Source organism: Cricetulus griseus, chromosome 4 (assembly GCF_003668045.3).
Source record: "Cricetulus griseus strain 17A/GY chromosome 4, alternate assembly CriGri-PICRH-1.0, whole genome shotgun sequence".
Taxonomy (NCBI): domain Eukaryota; kingdom Metazoa; phylum Chordata; class Mammalia; order Rodentia; family Cricetidae; genus Cricetulus; species Cricetulus griseus.
Genome location: NC_048597.1, coordinates 219,562,861 through 219,585,430, shown reverse-complemented (window position 1 = coordinate 219,585,430; position 22,570 = coordinate 219,562,861). Strand labels below are relative to the sequence as shown.

Sequence of the window (22,570 nt, the reverse complement as noted above, 5' to 3'; positions counted from 1 at the left end):
GTGCAAGTACAATATTTACCTGTAAGTTTTAATGGTCTAATTCAATCAAACATTATAACACACAAACAAAAACCATTCACTCCTAAAAATACCGTTTACTTTTCCAAGTTTTCAAGGACAGAATTACTTTCAAATACACCTCACAGGCCCATTTGGACACTCATGATTGAAGCATAATTCAAATATTACTATACAGATTGGATCTATTATAATATTATCTCTAACCCTGATGAGAATGTTGGGTAAATATTTCTTGGTTTGCTATAGGCTGAGAGGATAGCTCAGTGGGTAAAGACTCTTGCTTGCAGGCCTTACAACCTGAGTTCAATCCCACACAGTAGAGTGAGAAAACCAGCTCCTACAGATGCACACACACACACACACACACACACACACACACACACACAATGAAATATAATAAAACTTAGAGTGTAATTTATTGACATGCCTACTAATTTTGCCTATTCATAAAATGTGGACAGTATAGTAAGATTTTCTGTTATTTTGAGCCTCACTAGTACCAGGCACTTTGGGGTTTACCAGGATTGCTTGCATCTATTCATTCCTCCTGTGCATGCTAAAGTACACATTATATTTTTTCAATTTATGCAACAAAGCAAATGAGCAGGACTACTCTTTCATGGAGATTTTATAAATTGTCCAAAAAAAAAAAAAAAAAGCTCACAGTCAATAAGGCAAAGATTGAAAAGACTCAGTATGTGTTGGGCTTGTTTTCAGTGTTATTCATATGCTAAAATCATTTTAATATTAATGATATCCTACAGTAAATGATAATTTCTTCTGCAGTCATTAATGCATCTTCCAAAATTCACTGGGGTTTTGTTTTAGGGAATGGAAGTTAGAGTCATTGGATATATTAATATAGCAGTATTATAAGAATATATTTATTAATTTCTTGAGAATTTCATGCTGGCTGGTTTTATGCCAACTTGCAAGCTAAAATCATCTGAGACATGGAACCTCAATTGAAAAAAAGCCTCCTTAAGATCAGCCTTCAGGGATAGCCTTCAGAGCATTATCTTAATTAGTGATTGATCAGGGAAGGCCCAGTCTGTTTTGTGTGGTGCCACTCCCGGTATGGTGGTCCTGGGTTCTATAACAAAATAGGGCAGGAACCTGGAGGCCATGAGGAACAAGCCAGTAAGCAGCACTCCTTCGTGGCCTCCAGGTTCCTGCCCTGTTTGAGTTCTGACTTCTTTGGATGATGAACAGTAATGTCCCAGCCAAATATACCCTTTCCTCCCCAAATTGCTTTTGGTCAATTGTGTTTCATTGCAGCAATAGAAACCCTAACTAGGTCAAATTTCATACAATGTAATTTGATCATATTTACCTCAAGTTCCTCCCCCTTACTCCTCAAAGAGTCTTTATATAAGACAGAACTAGATGGGCAAGTTACAGCCAGGGTCTAGGCACCTTGTAAGCTTATTACCACTGAGAAAAAGCTTAGAATTGGAAAACTTTCAATCAATTAATATAATATAATATAATATAATATAACTGAATAAAAAAGTCTCATTAATGAAATGTTGGAAGGAACAGCATGTAAGAGCCACAAGCAGAGGAGTGTGTCTCCTGTCAGGGCAGAGGCTGTGAGAGAGGAAGGACAGGTATATTGAGCACATATCACGTGTGTGGGTGGACATTACATGGTTGGTTCACAGGTTTATTTTAAAAACACCATTGAGGATTCTGAAAAAACCCAAAGTTATCTTCAGCAAATCCTGAATCTGATCCAACAGCCTAAACCTAAAATTGTCAATTATTACAAACAGAAATCATCTTAACAGATTCTTCAGTACTTATGGGATAAGAGTGAAGGGATGGTTGTATAGTTTCAAAAACCTAGGTGTGCATTGCCTTTTTATCTGGAGATAGTAATAAATAATATTTCATAGGCGTTGCATGTCAAATTGTCCATGGGTCATTTTTGAAGGACATTTTATTTCTGTGTTATAGATGTTATTTTCCATTTTGCAAACCCTTGATTTATATGTAAATTTTAAGAATGATACCAGTGCCCTTAATCTCGGTGTTGTATCCCTGTTTGGCAATGTTGAAACTCCATGCTCAGTAGAGTTCATGAATAGCTAGCCACACAAACTAAGAATACCATATCAGGTCTTAACTGTATATGATTCATTTCCCTTTTTAATTTTTTATCGTGTCTTTATTCCCTTAAATCCTTTTCTATGTTATTGTCTTCTTTATACACACACACACACACACACACACACACACACACACACACACACACACACACACTCATACACACACATACAAACACACACACAATCACCTTGGTGATTGTTAACATTTCCTCATTATCATTTTGTCATTGGTAAAATTTCTACTCATACAAATTAAGAATAATATAGCAATAAACATGGAAATTTTGCATATGAGATGAGTTTTCATGTAGTAGAGGGTCTTAGTGTAAGAAATGTTGCTGGGGCAAAGAGCAAAATTTAATCTTACATTTCTAAAAACCTTGAAGTATAATACAAAGATTAAAAAATAATTTGACAAAATAAACCATTTAAATCCCCAATTCAGCAGATTATTAAATAATACATTCAATTAAAGAGTAAAACATTCATAATATAAGAATAATTTTTTATAATCCAATGATTTGGTATGAGTCACTATTAAGTTGCTGAATTGTTTTGTTATCTGTCTGAGATAATAGCTTCCATTATTTTCTTGCTATAAAATAATATGTGATTATTATAATCACACATTCATGAAAGGTTAGAAGTAAAGCTGACTTCTGCTGACAATATTCCTGTTGCCATGTGTTATAGTCTGAGCATAGTCAAGTTGTATTTGTACTTTTATACAGTACCATTAATTACTGGTCAATATTATTGGATATTGTTTTAGAGGACTCCAAGTTACTATAACACACCTCAAACTCCTTATGCAGTACAGAAGAGATCTTTGTTCTTCTGTTATGAAGTGGAATTCGGTGTTCATTTACACCTGTTTCCTTTGGATCCATTCTTAGAAATAGAATCTCATTATCAAGGCAAATTGGCACGTTTTACCTTTTCATCCATAGAGCCCAATATTTTTACCAAAGCAAATCAGACTCAGGCTGCCTTTGAGTATTTTGCTAAGTGTCATTTGTGGCAGTTGACAGTAAAGAAGAACCACAGTACCTTGTTAGCCTGTATGTCCACTAACACTTAACCACACTGAAGGAACTTGGTAGAAAATGGCTAGCAAGATGGTTTGAATTATGAAACGGTCCTCACACAAGCAGGAGAAACTGACTTTGGATCTCCAGAAGTCAATAAAAAGACAGGCATGGTTCCATACCTATAGTCTGGGTGTTGGGGAGCAGCAGTCTGGCGGACCCTTGGAGTTTGCTGACTAGTAAACCAAATTGGTGAGCTCCAGATGCAGAGAGAGAGATGGTGTCTCAAAGTATAAGGTGGAGAGCAATTGAGGGAGAAACCCAGTATATACTATACCTCTGGCCTCCAAAAAACATAGGTATACGTGTAACCTTCCACCCATGGACATATATATATATACATATGTATATATGTATGCTACACATACATATAAAAGAAAGAAAAGGACTTTTCCAAAATATGCAAAATTCTAAACACAAATTTGAAAGATAATAATAATAAAAGTTATAAAAATGATTCATTCTGTAACTACCTGAATGTGAGCCCTAGATCTCACCTATTGAAAAAAGAGAAATGACTCCTACAAGGTCATCCTCTGAGCTCCACACAGGCACTGTGGTACACAGAGCTATATACAAGACAATAGTAACAAAATGCAAAATATAAATAAAGCTAATTAGAAACACGTCCACTCTCTATATTAGAGTATAGTATAATTTAAAAGGAAACGAAGCAGAATGAAATGACAGAATGATATGGGAAATGGTGAAATATAATTCTTCAATAAAGGTACAGGGTTTGTTTATTTATTTTCAGTCAAAGATTTACTACTGTGAGCATTTTAATTGAAATGTTCACAGTTTTCTTGGGTTTATTTATATTTGACAATCAAAATCCTTTACTGTTCATTTCACTGCCCAGTCGATATCTCCCTCTGAACACTATTTGTTGAGATATATCTCCTATCAGCTGCACTTTGCCTGTGGTCTAGGTGACATGCCAAAGTCTCTGTTACCCTACTCCCACCACCGACTGTCACCCCCACCTCCATCCCCACTCTCACCCCCATTCAGGATAGTTCAATTCTTCCTTTCTGTGTAGGAAGGGATGGCAAGAATCAGCAGAACTATTTGGAAGAAGAGTGACAAGTTTGGTCCCAAGAATCTAAAAGTGAGGCTAAACTGTTTAAAATACTTAAAGATAAGCAACATATTCAAAACAATAAGTAATAATGAATGTTCATTTTTCTTGAGAAAAAAATTTAACTGAGATGGAATTGATTGAATAGAAAAGAGATTTGTTGATGTTCAGCACAACCCTCTTTTCCATGAGTTCCACATAAAGGAGGAGCAATGCAGAATCAGCTTAAATACTCATTTTTTTTTTTTTCCCAGAGAGGCCAAGATGCTGGCAGGAGATGCAGGCCTATTCAGTAACTATACAGGAGCAGTGTGTGCTGATGCCACCTATTCAGTCACTGTGTAACAGCAGTTTGTGCTTTGGACTTGCAGCAGAGAGTCTGCTATAAGTGCCACAGATTGTGGAAAAACATATTTTTACCTTGAGATAAGGAAGCTATTGCTCATCTAAAATAAGCATTAATTTTATTTCCCACGAATTTTGGCAATGATATACAGAAAGGTAGACATGATACCTCATGAAGCGAATTAAAAAAAAAAAAAAAGGACAAATTGAGCCAGTATGATACATGTCCACGAGATACATAGCAAAGTCTACTTATCATCATTTAATAAAAACATGGCCTGTTTTATAGTTCTGAGAATTGTTTTTGAATTGCATTCCTGTATTCACAGATTAAAAGTAATTCATTACCATTTGAAATACTATTCCTAAATGTATTAATTTAGTGTCATTCATCTTAGGGCTTGAAAATAATACCTGTTCAATTAGTTGTAAAAGTGATTTTTTAAATAGCTGTGATACAATGGCCCATTGTCAGTAGTTTTAATTCAATTACTGTAGTGTTTCAATTTGTACTCTGGTTAGCTTGAAAGTCATAAACAGTTGTCCATAAAACTAACCTGGAAAAAAAAGTCTTACTACACTTGCTTAAGTATTCTTAAACAAATTTCAAAATTGCTTTATGAGCATTTTAAATATTTTTCAAGAAACCTAAAGGACCTAATATTTTTTCTAACTTTTGAAAATATAAAGAAGATAACTTGCAAATCAGTCACTAAGAATGCATTTTGTATATTTTATATCAAAGTATGAAATATTACTAGTATTTATGTTATGAGTAGGAACACACATTCTGATGAATTTCTGTCATGCTATCAAAGTCTTTTTCACACATGCATACATATATGTGACATATGTTGCGATATATAATAGCACTATGACAAAATGGGATTTCAGAAGGAACTCTATCACACTTTACACTAAAATATTGTTAGAATAACGAGCCAAAAATGAGGAGGATTGCGATTCCTTCCCTACCCAAGAAACTCAGACTTTCTAAAAAGATTTTAGTGATTAGTAAACATAAATTCAATGTCTAATGATGATTCTCTTTTCAATTTGAATTTATGCTCCAGTGAACCAAACTCTCTGAGGTCCTGTTCTATAATTACAGAAATGATGACCTCATGTCTGACCGAGTGGCTCTTGATCGGTCCCTGAGCTATAACTACAGCTTGTACACAGTTAGGCTAAATTGTCTCTCATCCATACATTGATTGATTCGTTCACTAAACTGCGTGATTTCCTAGCACCAGGCTTGGATGTGGCCACTAAGGAATAAGGCTTGTAAGGAAACAGTGTCGAGCCCACATAAACCACCTACAGCTAGCACTCTCAGTTTTCACTCAAACACATTTCATCTTAAAGGAAGAACCTAGACCAAATAGATTCACCTTGTGCTCGGGCCTTCTTGGTCGTACCCAGGTCCTCTCAATTATGTGTGAGCATCTGCAGACTGTTAGGAATAAATACAGAAAGAATACCTGTAAATTTAGGCAAATAATTTCATTTATTAGGACTTAGAAGACTAGGGCCTGAGGATATCAGAAGAGGTTAATTAACATTGATATGATGTAATTAATATTGGTGCCATCAGCATCTTTAAGATGATATCCTTATTTCAATTGCTATGGAGGGAAGATGATATAACAGCTAAAGAAGGGTTTGTTGGAAATGCCAGAACTCTAAGTCATTTGGGGGAGTTGTCATTTATCCCAAACTGTAACTAAACATGTTGCTATTTATAAGACTTACTGTGCAGCAAGGAACCCGTGCATACATCGACTATCCTGTATCAAATGTGTTCGTTCCTAATGTCTTATATCCACTTCCAGATCATTTGTTATATTTTAAGTGTGGTGAAAAATGTTTACATTGACCATCAAGATGATGTGAAGAGGCTTCTTGGTTCTTTAAGTTGAAGGATGAGATGCCCCCAAACCTTACCTCCTGCCCACTGTGCACTGTATGGTCAAGAGAGACTGCAGGCACCACCATGTCTGTGGTGATATAACCATGCTGTCTGAGGACTGTGGTTTCATGGGCAAATCTATAGTTATGGAATCAAAATAATCACTGAGAGATGCTTTCCTCATCTTAAAAAAATTCTCCTTCTGCAGCCCACTTTTACCAACAGGATGGGGCAAGGGGGTGGCATCATTTTATAAGCCTCATGCAGTGCAGCTGGAACCAGCCAAGCTTTTCTCCTCTTGCTGGCTCATCACTGTTGTCCTAATGTATGGACAGGTGTTGAGGAGAGGGTGCTTCTCATTCTGACTTGAGTTAGATACTTAAGTCATTCCTTTGTCACTAAAATGCTGTTTGTGACAAAACATTTTCCAATTGCTGGTCACCCATTTTAGAACACAGTCACCGTAAAGTGGTTTCCTTTGCCTGTGATGCCAGAAACCCAGCAGGGTCAGGAACTCCAGAAGTCATGAGACAGCTGCTCTTAACCCAGAGACAAACACTTCAACATGTCCTCTGTGACAATCCCAAGTGCCAACTCATTCATGGAGTTTAGGCTGTGTGCAGTGCCAATCATGGGGAACTAACCCATCCTAATTAAGAGATTTGGCAAAGTCAATTGACCAGTCAGTAGTATGCAACTACTTAGAGACTTCCCTTCACAACGATCATTTAATATGGTGTTTACACTAAATATCGTCAGCTTTCCTAATTACTGACCTGATTTAGAAGGCATGCACCAGAAGGTCAGGGGCTAAAGAAGCCGGATTCCAGAGCATTCATTATTGGGGAGAAGAGAAATAGCTTTAAAAACAAAGCTCTCAGAGTGGACTCCAAAGACTCTCAGCATGTGTGGGTGAGAGGACAGACCCTATGTTTTAAGCATGTATATTGAGCTGGGCCTGGTGGTACAACCTTCAGTTCTACCCACTTAGGAGACTGAGGCAGGAGGCCATTGGCCCACAACCAGCTTGAGCTACAAAGTGAGTTCAAGACCAGTCTATGCAATTCAGTGAGGCCAAGGTCTCAAAGTTAAAAGGAAAAAGAGGGCTGGGGTTGCAGCTAACAGTTAGAGCCCTTGTTGGAGCCCCTAGATTCAATCCCCAACACCAGAAAATGCAAACATTAAAAATAACTTCATATTTGCTTGAGGATATGCACAGGGAATTTATATATGTTCAGGAGCCACAAAAGGTCCAAACAGCTAAGAAAAACATTGAAACACTGTGGGTGTTGGTGGCTTTAACTGTTTCTGTAAGTTCATCCCTGGTGATGGGCATGTAGCAACAAGATTCTGCCTTGGAAATAACAAAAGGTATTGTAACCGCATGTAAAGTGACATGTTATGACCTTCCTGTATATCGCCAGCAATTCTAATTTCACAACCGAGTATAAAGCTCTCTTCTCTCGCTTTTAAGTTAAATGCCACTGTGGGGGAAAACACACTGAGAACTAAGTTTAATCAGATGGGGAAAATACTTTTTTTATTGATATGTTTTACTTTGCTGGCAGACCAGAGCAAAGGTTTTGTGAACATTTAAAAGATGAAAAAAGTGAAGAATCCCAGAAGCGGTTTATCTTGAAGCGAGATAACCCTAGTATTGATAAAGAAGACAATCAGGTTGGTTCTCAAGTTTGAGAGTGGCTGACATTGTTGTTTCTGAAGGTGGGCTGATTGATGTTCTTGTTGTCCCTCTGTTGTCCCCTCCTGCCTCCTAGCCACCCCTTCCTGCCTCTGACAACTGCTGCCCTCTCCAACCCCTTGGCCTCCATTGCCTCCCCCTCTGGCATTCAGTGGGTAGCCACATGGTGTTGCCCCAGTTGCTTAGCAGTGGCTCTGTGTTGGGCTGCATGGGTGGTGCTTGGCGCAGTCTTTGCTGCATGATGTGGTGGGGGTCGGGATGCCGCAAGCTCCGAGCTGTGGGGATAAGCTTGCCAGCTGCGTTTCCAGATGTCTGTGTAACTCTGCCAGTCGCTCCACTCCCTACAGCTCTGTCCTTCCTTCCTTCCGTTGTGCACAATTTGAGCTGGATTATCAATGAGGACCGATGAGCCACCGGTGTAGCTGTAAAGAACATACCTTGTTATGGTGAGGACGGGAGGATTTTGCAACTATCCTAAAAATAAGTCTTCACAGCAAAGCATCGAGTTTCCGTTCTCGTCCCCCACCCTTCTTCTTGTGTTTTATGGTCTATGCAATGTGTTTGCTCGTTTGCATGAAGTGTAGCAGAAACTGATCCCTGTGTATTTTGCCTGTGATGAAACACTGCCATTCTAGAAGAGCCCTAATCATGGTCCTGGAGCAAATGAAAAGAGACCTCATTGAATCTCTTCTCTGCGTGGGTAGGAGGGAGGGAGGTTACAAGCAAGAAGACTAAGTAAATAACAAAACCAAAACAGAAAAAAAAATGACAATAAGAATATCAGAAAGTCAGGAGAATGCCCTGACAATTGTACTTGGCGTCTGACAATCCAAATAGATATTTTTGAAACATGCTTTTGCTTTAAAATTCATAAAGGTAAGACAATCTGTATCTCACTCAAGGTCTCCTAGTAATTACTTAAAGTGAGCCACCCTGAGCCAGCGTGTGCATCTCTGAGTGGGATTCCTCATTTGTACCTCCTTGTCTCCCACCACTGCTGCCCCGGCCCTGAGCTGCACCAGGGGGCTCTTGTTGACTTCAGAAAATGCCTGTGTTGTGTACTCTGTGGGTGTCTGGTGAACGGATGGATGGATGAGCTTAGTGCAGAGAGGATTTTGTTGAGAATGGCAGACAGGTGGGAGGGCAGCTGAGATGCAGGGAGTGGGTCAGAGAGGATGAGGACTCGTGGTTCTCATGCTGGGTCCTTTGGATTGTTACCTTAGTTTTCTTTGCACTGGCATTGACTCTTATCAACAAACAGGTTTGCTAGGCTGAGTTTATGTTCCCCATGCAATTCACAGGGTTAGCCACTGAGCAAACAAAGAAACCTTAGAAGCCAGAGACTATCCACAGGCTCCTTTCAGATTCCCACTTTCTCTGTTTTCTTGTTCTTTCTTGAGATCCCACATATTCACAGTGACTCCATCCCTCAGCCCCCCTGAACTCACTCTTCACTTTTCCATCAACACTTTGCCTCCTGTGTGGTCAGACACACTCAGCAAGGAGAAATAAACTATTCCTGGCTGTCTCATCTCTGGACCAATTATCAAGGCATATTCAAGGCTGCCCATTTTTTAAATATTCATTCAATTTTCCTCCATAGAGGATGAACCAGGAATAGTGGTTCTTATGTCAGCATGACACACAGATACACAACCCTCCCACACACATGTATTCATACAAACAATTGCAACCACACCAATAAATGCAAACACATACACATACACATATCACACACATGCACCCCCCCACACACCCAGAGACCACACACACAGATACACACATGTGCATACACATATGCACACCACACACATGCATACACATATACACACCACACACACATATCACACACAGATACATACATGCATCCACACATACATATACAGCAAACACACATGTATACACACACAAACAAATCATACACACAGATACACACATGCATGCACATATATACACCACACTCACATGTATACACACACACATACACACAGATACACACATGCTTACACATATACATACCACATACAGAGATACACACATGTACATACACATATACACACCACACACACTACTTATCACACACACACAGGCATACACATATACACACCACACATACACACAGATAGACACATGCATACCTAAGTTCATATCCCCCAGTCTAGCCTCCTCAGGGAGCAGAGGGGTTGGGGCTTGTCAGGCTCCAGTTATCTTAATGAGCATTTATTATTCTCAGTTGACAGTTGCTTAACAGCTCAACATGGATAACCCTCCTGATTTCTTTTCTCTGTTCAGCAAAACAGAATGCATCCATTTAGAGATGACAGACGAAGTAAATCAATTGAAGAGAGAGAAGAGGAGTATCAGAGAGTGAGGGAGAGAATATTTGCACATGATGTGAGTAGTTGTTTTAATTGCCTCTTGAGTATGGTCCTTCCATTAGCAGAAAGGCCCCTCACTTCTCAGACAGAGAGATGGCAGGGAGAACAGAGGCTGGGACCAAAGAGCGAGTCACAAAGCAGAAAACACAAATGCTTCGGGGAAAGAATCTGGTTCAGGGATGTGGTGCAAACAGGCCAAGACTCTGCGTGTGATGCCAGGGCTAGTGAGATGTGATTTGGGTCAGTAAAAGAGACAGTCTTTATAGAAAGGGTTGTCAATTCCTGATATTCCTTTCCATCCATAGTAGGCAACAGATCACCTACTCGTGAATTTAAAGGCAATTAACATTAGGGCCACAGCTATGTCCCCTTGAATAAAAGGCTTACTGTGCAAAAATGAGAACCTAAGTTTGGTTCCCCAGCACTCTTGTAAAAGACAGGCATGGGGACAGGCTTCCATAACACAAGCACTAGAAAGGCAGAAACAGGTAGATCCCACGGGCCAATCCGTCTAGTCCATTTGTAAGCTCCTGGTTCATTGAGAGACTCCAGCTACAAACAATAAGGTGAGGAGCAATAGAATAAAGTACTCGTGTGATCTCTGGTCTCCACACAAGTACCCACGTGTGCAAATACCACACACGAGAATCTTTTGTATTCTTAGTAAATATGAACACTTCATTATGCAAAAGCTAGATGATAATATTCATTCCCCCTCATGATTTCAGATCAAATCAAATCTGTGAACAATTTGTCAAGGGAATAATCACAATAATCACAAAACAACTTCTTTTAATTCAAAGCCAAACAAAGAAAATGTGGTTGGGATTTATTTATTTATTTATTTTACCCATTATGCTCAAGACCAAATGCAATTAAGTTAGATAAAAATTGAAATACAAAAATTAAAAACTGAATTTTAATGCAAACAAGTTAAACCACTGAGGAATTGCCATAGCTTTCTATTCTGTGGAGCCCTTGGGAGCTTTCGTGGGTGTTAGGTAGCCTGATCTCTGCAAGCTGTGGAGGAGGCTTCAGTGTGGTCCTCTGTTCAGCATCCTTAGCATCCTCAGTCAGACCAAATCTCTGTTGCTGTAACTTGTTGCTGGAGGACACACCAAGCCAATAGGACACTTGGACTTTGCACCTCAGTTTGGGGAATACCACTTCAAGCCAAGGCAAGTGTCACCAACCCCCACTCATGGTAATTCTATAGCTTGAAGCTGCAAAAGAGGCAACATCTGCCTTGCAGGTTTCACCTTCATGACCTCCTTACCTCACTCTTCTTGAACACACTGAGACAGAAATTTAATGATTGAATACTCTGGTCCAGAGAAAAATGGAGGTTATCATAATTGGAGGTATGGGTGCAGGTCTAGGGAATGTGTGTGGACTACTTAGACTCTTGTTATGGTCAGAATGCACCATTATCCATATTCTCACTGGATAAGAGGATAAAATGGCTGAAAGTTTTCCCCTTGTCATGAAAGGGCAAGAGAACGTAGTGAGCTGGGAGGCAGCCCATTTGCTTCCGAAGACCTTCATAGAAAGAGCATCCCCAGAACGTTCCTTTGCCATTTGTTCTTTAACTCCACCCTCTTTCATATGTGTACTTAACCTATATGCAAACAGTTTTCCTTCACACTCTGCTTCTGACAAGCCAAGTGCTTTAGGAAATGCCCATCACACAGACAGGGGGGCATGAACAGCCTTGGTTCTGTTTTTGTTATTATCGTTATAAAGTTGTGCCCCACTATTGGAGAAAGGTGCTAAGAAACACCGCCTTAGATGCCTGTCTGGAATAAGTATGGAACCTATGATCCTTAACTCCACAGAAGATGGCCACAGAGAGAAGGGCCTACATGGCTTTCCTTCACTGGGGACAGAGGTCCCAGGGAAAATACTCGAGGCCCTTGCTGGCCATGTTAAGCTTCACTGGCCACAGGGATGGATAACATTCTCTTCAACTGAAAAGAAGATCTAAGAGTGACAGAGCTTAGGTACCAAGCTATTGCCAGTTCCTCACTAACCCCCCCCATATCATTTGCCAGCCTGTTTCTGGCACTACCTGCAACCAGACACTACATGGCAGGGTTTTAAAATGAGTGTTCTTCAGTCAAAACACACTCACAAACCCACTACACAGTTGAGTGACACCCTTAATATCACTAGTAAAATGATGTTGTATGTGTTTCTAAGGGGGGAAAAATCTTCCCTTTTGTTTAACACCTTTCTATAAGTTCCCAAGATCTTTAAAAGCCTAAGGTGGAAAACTCATGGCCACTATTGTTCCCTAAGCCCACAGAAATACTCTTGTTACTGGCACTCTATGGTAACTTACTTACTGACTATGGCAAATTAATCCCAAATTTAGCAGCGTAAAGCAAACAAAAAACACTTACGTCCCCACTGTCTCTACAAGTCAAGCATCCAGTGGTGGCAATTCTGTAGCAAAGGGCCTCCATTTGGCTCATAGCTTGGTCTTTAGGCTGAGGTATTGCTAGCTGTTTTCCAGATCCACTCATGTGGTGACTGGCAGGCCACTCGTGAACTGGGACCAGTCTGTAGTTGGCAATTTTCTTCAAGGTGAACCCCCCTGAAGACTGTAGTATGTCTCCGAAACTGGCGTCTCACTTCCCCAGGGGAATTCGTGAGAGTAATGGAAGCAACAGTCTTTAAGGATGTCATCCTGGAAGTGACCCTTTCCCCTCTCATTGAATATTGTTGGATACATAGACCAAACTCAGAGCAATGTGGGAAGGGTGTGTCAACAAGGAAGAAGATAAGAGGTGACTCAGTAGTAGCGAGGTGTTGCCACAGCATCTAACAACTCAAAATTCCAAGGATGGAACATGGCCAGAGGAACTTTCTTGAACACACAGACACCTTAACACATTTTCCTCACCAGTCACATGTTGACAGCCCTCTTCCTGGGACATTTGTCCATGTACTTGCTGATGGATCCTATGATGGATCATATCACCACTCAGACTGTCAATCATTTTTCACAACGAAAAGATCATTTTTCACAAAATAATAGTTACTTTCCATTAAGTCAACTATTAAGCCAATCAAAGGATCCAGCATAAGGACCCTGTATTTTAGAAGTCTAATCTTTATTCTAACTAGTCTTTGATTTTATTTTCTCATAATTAAAAAAAAAACAGAATGAACAAAACCAGTTTTGCTCAGCAATTATTATTTAACAGTGCCTATACCAATATTGAGTATGTGGGTATGTTGCCCTACCTGAGAATTAAGACTCTTATTTACATGTTAGCAAAACTCAGGTGTATTTTAAAATTAGAAATGTTGAGTGTTTTGAGGAAGCTTCCTGAAGCCTTAGATGTGAGCATGAGTGTTTCAGATGCATGTGCATGTGTGCCTGTATGTGTTTCTATATGTGCAGTCACATGAACAAAATAGGCACGTTTCCTTGGTATGCTAGAAACAATTTCAAATATTGTTTCCAAAGTTTGGTATCTTGAGAGCCAAATAGTTGTATGTACAGACAAATTTAGCTCTCAAATAATAAACCAGTATATCTCCATTGTCAGGAATATTTGAAAAAAAATGATGACTTCTTTGGTGAGAATTTAATCTCATTTTCTGGTCCTTTCCATCCGATGTTACTAACCTTGGGAAGACTGGTTAACAAGGCAGGATATTTGAGAAAGGCCTACCTTGCCTGGAAGGTATTTTGCTGAAGACATCTGTGTCTCCCAAAAGGCTCCTGCTGGACCCTCCAGCAAATGTGGGGTCTGTCCTCTGAGAGTGGCAGAGAGGGCACAGGCTGCGAGCACAGAGGGAGTGGGATGTGGGGGAGGACTCTAATCCATTAAGCAAAATCATTTTCTTCTTTGGAAAAAAAGGAACCTTTTAAATATTCGGAGATGCATGTAAGTGACAGCTTTAACTGTTGTATTTAATTATGTGACACTTTCATCTTCCTCTGCCATTAAATGTGCCAGATTATTAATACTCCCTTTTCCAAAGTTTATTTCCACCAGCTACTGAGTCACAGCCCGTAGCTGTCTCACTTATGTGAGTGTGGGGACCCTGAGGAGGCTGCTTCTGAGGCTCTCTCTAAACACTTAGATGCATACTCTTGAAGGACATTTTGGGGACAAATATCTTGGATTTGTTGGTATCTTGCTTTTTCATTCAAAGAACTGAAGTTGTTTAATCTCTCTCCTCCCCAAACGGTTTGTGGTTAAAAAGTCTGAAGACATCAGAATGTCTTTGATCAACTTCCTCAAATAGGTTGAGGCTCCAATTCCAGTGCCTGGTGGTAACATTATAAGGCTCACTGACTTCTTCCCAACTGTGAGGAGCCACCATGCTAAACAGAACCTCTGGCTTAGTGGAAAGGAGTGATTTCCCTATCAGAATGGAAGTGGAAAACAGTATCTGGCTGGCCTCTCTGAGTGCTAGCTTCATGAACTGCAAGTTTAATTTGAAGAATTGCTGGCAGGGGCTGAGGAGATTGCTCAGTTGGCAAAGCACAGGGGCATGAATTTGATTCCCCCCCGCCCAAGTCAACCAAGAAACTGTGAGGCGAGATGTCAAATGTTTATAATTCCCCTGGGGAGGCAGGAACAGGTAGATCCCAGGGTCTCTGGCAAACTAATCTAGACTTCTTGAGTTCTGGGTCAGTGAGAGAGCCTATTTCACAAAAGCAAGGTAGAGGTCAGTGAGATAGCTCACCAGGTCCAGGCACTTGTCATCCAGCCTGACAACCCGAGTTCAAGGCCCAAATACACACCTGTAGAAAGAAAAGAACTGACTCCTGCTAGCTGTCTACACACACACACACACACACACACACACACACACACACACACACACACACACACACACACGTTTTTAAACAACCAGCCAAATGATTAAAACATGGACAGCCCCTGAGGAACAACACCTGACTGGTCCTCTGGCTTCCACACATGCACTCACACGGGTGCAGACATACATGGATATATGCACACATGCACAAAGAATTTCCAGAGAGTCATTGCTATTTGTGTAGTGCAGGCGACCTGTTAGATTCCTGTTTATCCCTCTTATAGGCCACTTATTCATTTTGAAGTCTGTAACAGAAAAAGATGCACAGACAGACAGATAACACCCACCACCAAAAATACTTCTGTATTGTTTTCCAGGCACAGTATGCTGTTCGTGAGCACATCTCAGCTTTACTTAGATTTCTCTCTCTCTTTGTTTAAATTCAACCCAATCCATCTTTTCTCGGCAGATAAAGATGATAGCATTTGAACTTCCCTTGAGTTAGGTCAGTAAAGGAAGAAACAAGAAAGCTGTTGGCATTCTCTGTGAAGAAACCAGAGAAAAGACACTTGATGGCATTTATTAATTAGTTTCAATTGGCCAATGCTTGTCTTCTGTCCTGCCCCTCTTTTAATTCAGATTAATAATTGATGGCATGTCTTCAATTTTGAGAGACTGTAGTCAGTCTCTCTTCCATGAGGATGTATCACTCTGAGGCAGAGATTTCGGGGTCTGGCTTCACGGCTCTGCCGTTCCTAGGAGGGTCCTCTCAAATCTGCTTCTCCTGTGTTGATTTGAACCCGTGCCCTTGACTGGTGTATGAGGCTGCATGACTGCTTAGAACGCTATAGTTCCCTGTCTCCCCAGCTGTTTCACTCAGGTTTCTCTTTTGACCTTGATCCTGACTGGGACTTAATCTGTTCCTACCTGAGGAGTTCCTGACGAAAAACACACCCTGTGCTGCTGAGAACTGGTTACCCTGCCAACGACTGATGCTAACCTGTTTTTCTCCTCTTAAGATTCTCAACTTTTGTACATAATTTTCTTAATCTTTTTCCCCTAGGAAGGGAAAGTAGTTTTAAAATCAGGCTAGGCTTTGGGAGTCCCGCCAATACAGCACATCTGACATGGTGCCTTTTGTTTGTTTTTTATTTTTCAGTCTGTTTGCTCCCAGGAAAGCCTGTTTTTGGACAACAGGTAAAATGAAATTTGCATTTCTTGTGTCTTTAGAGGAACAGTTTGTCATGTGTCTTTTACATTCTCATGTTCATATGTATTGCATATATAAGTGTGTACTTGAGTATATGTATGAGAACATGCATATATCTATGCATACACACATATATATTCACTTATATGTTACTTGATATGTTTAAAAGAATTTGATTTGGGGATGAAGTTTTCTCAGTTACTCTGGACAGAGGTCTAAGTATTTCCCACCCAAGTATCTGCTTCCGGCTCTCCCTAAAATGTAATCCCTGCAACCTTGACAGGGGATAAGAGTGGGTGGGCGTGAAGCTTCTCTGGCTTACTGGCCAGGCTGCTGAAAGTGTATTCAGCCATTTCTTATATCTTATCACCATAAATAGCTATGCCAAAAAAAAAAAAAAACCCAATCAGATTACTATGATTTAAAATTTCAAATTGTAAAAAATCTCCCTGTCTTCCGGAAAGGGCTGATGTGAAAACTTTATCTACAATGCTGTCATATTTATCAGTCCAGCTGCTTTAAGACTAGCAAGGGAGGTGCTTGAGAAAAAGTGTTCATGAGTTTATTGAATGCCTTAGGGTTAAGAGCAAACCATTTATTTATTTATTTATTTATTTATTTATTTATTTATTTATTGGTTTTTCGAGACAGGGTTTCCCTGTGGCCTTTGGAGGCTATCCTGGAACTGGCTCTTGTAAACCAGGCTAGTCTCGAACTCACAGAGATCCGCCTACTTCTGCCTCCCGAGTGCTGGGATTAAAAGCGAGCGCCATGCCAGGCTTAAGAGCAAATCTTTTAAACATAACCTTTCAGAACTTAACCTTCTGAAACAGTTTGAAACTGTCACAGCTATTAAAATATTCCCATGATTCAGTTATGTGGTCCCTGACAAATGAAGGAAGCAACATGGCTGTACTAACTACCTTTAAGATTAGTCAAAAATCTGAACTTGATTTAGAAACACAGGATTTGTAAATAAAGCAGCTGTTAATTTGATTTCAGGTCTCAGCATAATGGGTATCCCTGTAAGTCTGATAAAATGCTGGTACTCGGAATTTAAACTGGACATTAGAGACAACTAATCCAAAAACAAACAAACAAAAAGAGGTCACCATGTTAGCAGTTGGAAATGTTGAGAGAATCACCTCTTTCAGGTGAAAAAAAAATAAAACATGTTCATTCCATACTGTAACAATTTAAGACACATATTTCCCATTTTTAGTAAATTTTAGAGTCCATAATTGATTTCCTTGATGATGACCTGAATGATTTCAAAATTTTACCCCCATACTGACAGTTCACTTCCATGAAAACATATTTCTAAGTCATCTAACTAATCATTTCTCCACAATATTCCCTAATCCTATTCATTGATTCTTAAATGCTGTAGATTTTCAAGTTGGGTCATATTCAACATTATAATAACTTGTCACGTATGTCCATTGACAATATGGACATGTCCGGATAGTCCAAGAAGGAAACATTAAATTGAATGTCCCTTCAGGAAAAATAAATTGTATATTGGACAGTTCTGAAACTGGTGTTTCCAGTAAATTCAAAGGATTAATAAATAATGTTATAGTAATCTTCAGGAAAATCTCAACAATGTTTAATTGAAGTCTATCCTGTGTCTACCAGCATCTTGTAATCCTCTTTTCTGTGTTCACACTCCTCCCTCTACCCTCTGTCTAGCATAGGGTAGGTTCTACACCCTTACATGCTGCCATCAATTTACTCATACAGACTTTAACATCACACATGTAAATCCTAGTTCATGGGATTGATTTATAAGCCAGGCATGCTGTGGTGAAGTGCACAGCCATTCTGCACAGGGCACTGCATACCTACATAGGGCATTGCATACCCTTAGGCTTCGTGTCATAAACATCATGTTTTTATTCCCAGTAGGCTCCAGGAAGACATTCACATATGCAATGAGACCTATAAGAAAAGACAGCTCTTTCGGTTGGTATGGTTTACTTTTATAAACTGTGTTTTCAGATGATGTGGCAGAATCTATGTGAAATATAAGTGTTAGTATACAATATTTCTGTTCATGGAATAAAATCTGTTCAGTTCTCTTCTCATAGCATTTGTTACACACCTAGACAGGGTGACAAGTAGCACCAGGAAGCCATGACTTTGTGTATTCTCCTTCTGGGTTCTTCCCAGAAATACCTTTATGTGGGTGATTCTCTGTTTACACTGGTTGAGCATTTTCAAACCCAGTTTGACAAACTAAGCAGAGTTACAATTTCTCTGGAAGCCTGCAACTGTGTGTGCATTCCCAATACTGTAAGCTCAATTGATGATAACACTATTAGGGTGGCTGGCTTTTAAATCACTTCTGTCCATCATAGTATTTCAAACATTATTGTAAGCACCTTTTATAATTTCTAAAAGGAAGTACTGAATTTGTTTTCAATTATGATGGACTATTTAAACCAATATCTGTGGAGTGAGGAGAAGGAATTAATTACTTTTTGAGTTCTGTAGTAGGTTAACAACTCTATGAGATAAGAGGGGCTATCCCCATCTTATACCACTCTCTTAAATATTTGCCTGACGTGCTTTATAAGGTCAGTTGTAGAGAGTATTATTAAAAACACTCAGTATTAGGTCCTGAAAGATGGTTCAGGGAATAAAGGTGCATGCCACCAAGCCTTATGACCTGAGTTCAATCCCCAACACCCACATGGTAGAAAGAGAGAACTGACTCCTGTATGTTGTCTTCTGAACTACACAGACAGGACTTGGTACATGCGCGCACACACACACACAGCAATAAAACATTTTAAATATTCAGTATCGATTGTGTATGCATGCATACATTTCTAAATACTGGTTCATCTCTGTCAGAAGAAAGATAAAACACCAAATTAACTCTAACTAATTTCAGAAAAAGAAGAAACGTGGACTAACTGTGTGCTTGTACAAAGTCCTTTGCTAGCAGTTTGAATTGAGGTTTTCATCACTAATGGAGGTCTCTTGTTCCACCAGGCATTAGCAGAAAAAGAGAAATGGGACCTTGTTTTTGCAGTTCTAACTTTCCTAGACTAAACACTGTTCTAGCAAGTTCCTTGTGTATCATTAGACATTCCCCTTCTGGTTTTTGAATGTTTAAGAGAATGACCTTGAATTTCTCTGTTGGAAGCCCTGACTCTGAACTCAAACACTCTGTGATACAGATTAAACATAAACCTTTAAAAAGCCAGTTCCTTTGACTGACATGACTCCAAAGTCACCTCATAGCAGAGATATAGTGTAATCAGGGAATCAATTCCCATTTGGAGCCCATCACTTACCCTAGTCATTAAGTCCCAGAAACTCAGGGCACATTTGTAAATGTGATTCCGAGTACATATACCCCTAACTTGGGGAAAAATAAAAACATAATTTTCAGAAATGAAGGAAAATGTAAGCAATTATCAATAAACAGAGAAACAATATAAAATGTGTATCTGATTCATGACTGTCATAGAATTGAAGCCTAGTTATCTATGAAAGGACCAGATTCAGTGACCATTATTTTCCTAGATGCTGGTTGGAAAGGACCAAGCTGAAATTTTAAAAGTGGAAAGGTATTTGAGTAAGTGCTTTTCTGTAATATTTATGATTCCATACCAAGTAAAGCTGGAATTCATTTTAGGACCCAGCTTGCTATTATTGGGATAAATAGACAATAGGTAGAGAAATAAGGGTTATATTTAAATTTGTACATATCTACTAACTATAAATAATTGTATATCTTAATTTGGATTCTATTTATGGGATCTCCTAAAAGTAGAAACTTAAATTCCCCCCCTTTAAAAAAATGCATAGCTCCTGGCTTAGGATGCTATTATTATGCTATTATTATTATGCTATTAAAGGTATGGTATGTAGTTTAAGTCTAGTGAGCTCATAGAGTTTCTGGAAACAGCTCTATAATGCCAAAGGTATCAACTACAACCCAGGAAAAATGAAGGTCAGTCATCTCCTTTGCAAAGACACTCTCAGCCACACTGGAACTCTAGCAGGAATATATTCCTGACATGGAGGTACAGAAGTCACAAATAGAAGGGATAATAAATGAAGCAAAATCAGTGATGGAACAAATGATCACTTCCATCTGGTGTGATCATCTCATTCAACATGTCGAGGCTCAGGACCACCCCAGATCTTCAAGCCAATGTTTTCCTACAATGAGTATTCCAGATCATCTACAGAAGAGGTTATTCCCATCCTGGTTCTCTCATAGTTGTTAAGGAATGATTTAGCTGCACTGTCAAAGATGGGTCAATATAATCAGAATCTTACACGAAAAGAATGAAGTTGAATTTGGATGTTGGAAGAACAAACTGGGCTGGAGAACCAATTCCTCTACCACAGCCCCAACAGCTTTCTTACATTTCTCAGAATGTGTAAATTAAAGGCACCTGGCCACTGGTGAGCAACTTCCTTTATATATCAAGTCTCCTCTTTGGTACCCATTACTTCTGAAACCAGCTATCCCCAAGGTTCTGAGAATAGACATTGAAAGAAAACATTGATGAGGGGTATTTTCACCCACCATGCCTCATGAAAATGCTTTTTATTCTGTGACTTCTGTACTCAACCCCTCCCTTGTTTCTCGGAGCTCCAATTGCCTTTACTAACTCTCAAATCCATCTCCCTTCTCAATCTTCCCAGACACAAACATAGCTAAAACTTAGGCACTGCTTCTGCTCATTGGGCTGGAGTATTTCTATCAGACGCCCACACATATTTTTAGTGCCCTAACAGGACACTACTGATTTGAAAGAATTGTTTGTAAACAAAGCTTCTAGTCGGGCATTGAGATTTGATTCAAGCATTGGTAACATCACATCACACACTGATGTAAAGTTACAATTACACTTATTATCTGTGAGCAATGCCCCCTTCCCTCATTTATACGCCAGGAAAATTCTAGGGTACTATAATGATTCATTATTTCAGCAGAGAAAATATCAAAAGCCTTGTAAACATGTACAAAGTTATTCCTCAAGGAGATTGGAAACCAATGAAACTCCAAATTTCCTCACAAAACACATGCAAATTTGCATATTCCTTGAAGAAATTCTAGAGTCCTGGAGAAATTCAGCTTTAGATGTTGGGAAACTTTCATTATGTTAGATGCATTTTTGAATGGATATGTTTTTTTTATTCACTCCAAGAGGCATTTGAAATTTCCACTGATGCCCTTGGGAAAATCTCATGCCAAAGTACAGTGTCAGCCCTGTTGTTCTCGTAAACTTTTCTACCTGATAAGGAGGATAACAAGCTTTTTCTCGAGACCTCTAAGGTTAAACTTTCAGGGTAAATTCTTAGTGTGAGTTCATACGGTAATTCCCTGATAGCTCTTTTGTCAAAATCTTGTTGAACAAAGATACCATACAGAACATAAAGTTGGAAAATGAATTAATAAATAGCTTTTCTCCAAGGCCAATTATTTAATGTTAAAGAAGAAAAAATAACTTCTTTCCCTGGAATTATTTTTAGAATTATGTAAGATGATAATTACTTCTGAACATGAATTCATTATTAATTCGAGTCAGGAGAGCACACTCACTTTTCTCTCAAAGAGAGATACTAACCTCTATATTTTATATCACTTGTCTCCAACTGTGTCTCCTTCACTGACAGAGGGACCATGGTGTCTCTAGGTTTGGTTTTCTCATGTACAATGTGTGCCATGTGTCATATGTTGTTTGTCTTTATGTCATCCAGGTATTTGTAATACTGTTGGAGGTGGGAGGTGTGTTCAAGGAGCCAATGAGAAGAGCATAGGCGACTGTTCTACTAAGGGACCCTAAGCCCACCCACCTCATCATGACACATAACACTGTCCCCATGAATCTCTCTGATGGCTATGCAGGGGGAACAGAGACAGCTCGGGGAGAACTTCCGGGAGCCGGCAGAGCAGCTCAGAGACCGAGCTCAGGT

At 39.4% G+C, this 22,570-nt stretch overlaps 1 protein-coding gene across 1 annotated transcript in view; it reads left to right on the top strand.

The window, feature by feature from the left end:
- Positions 1–22,570, top strand: part of Arpp21 (cAMP regulated phosphoprotein 21) — a 62,359-nt gene that overhangs the window by 18,426 nt on the left and 21,363 nt on the right. Inside the window, exon 8 of the mRNA XM_035444241.1 lies at positions 22,503–22,570. This exon is cut by the window's right edge and continues 162 nt beyond it. Within this exon, the coding sequence (XP_035300132.1) occupies positions 22,503–22,570 (68 nt within the window). The remainder of the gene's footprint in view (positions 1–22,502) is intronic.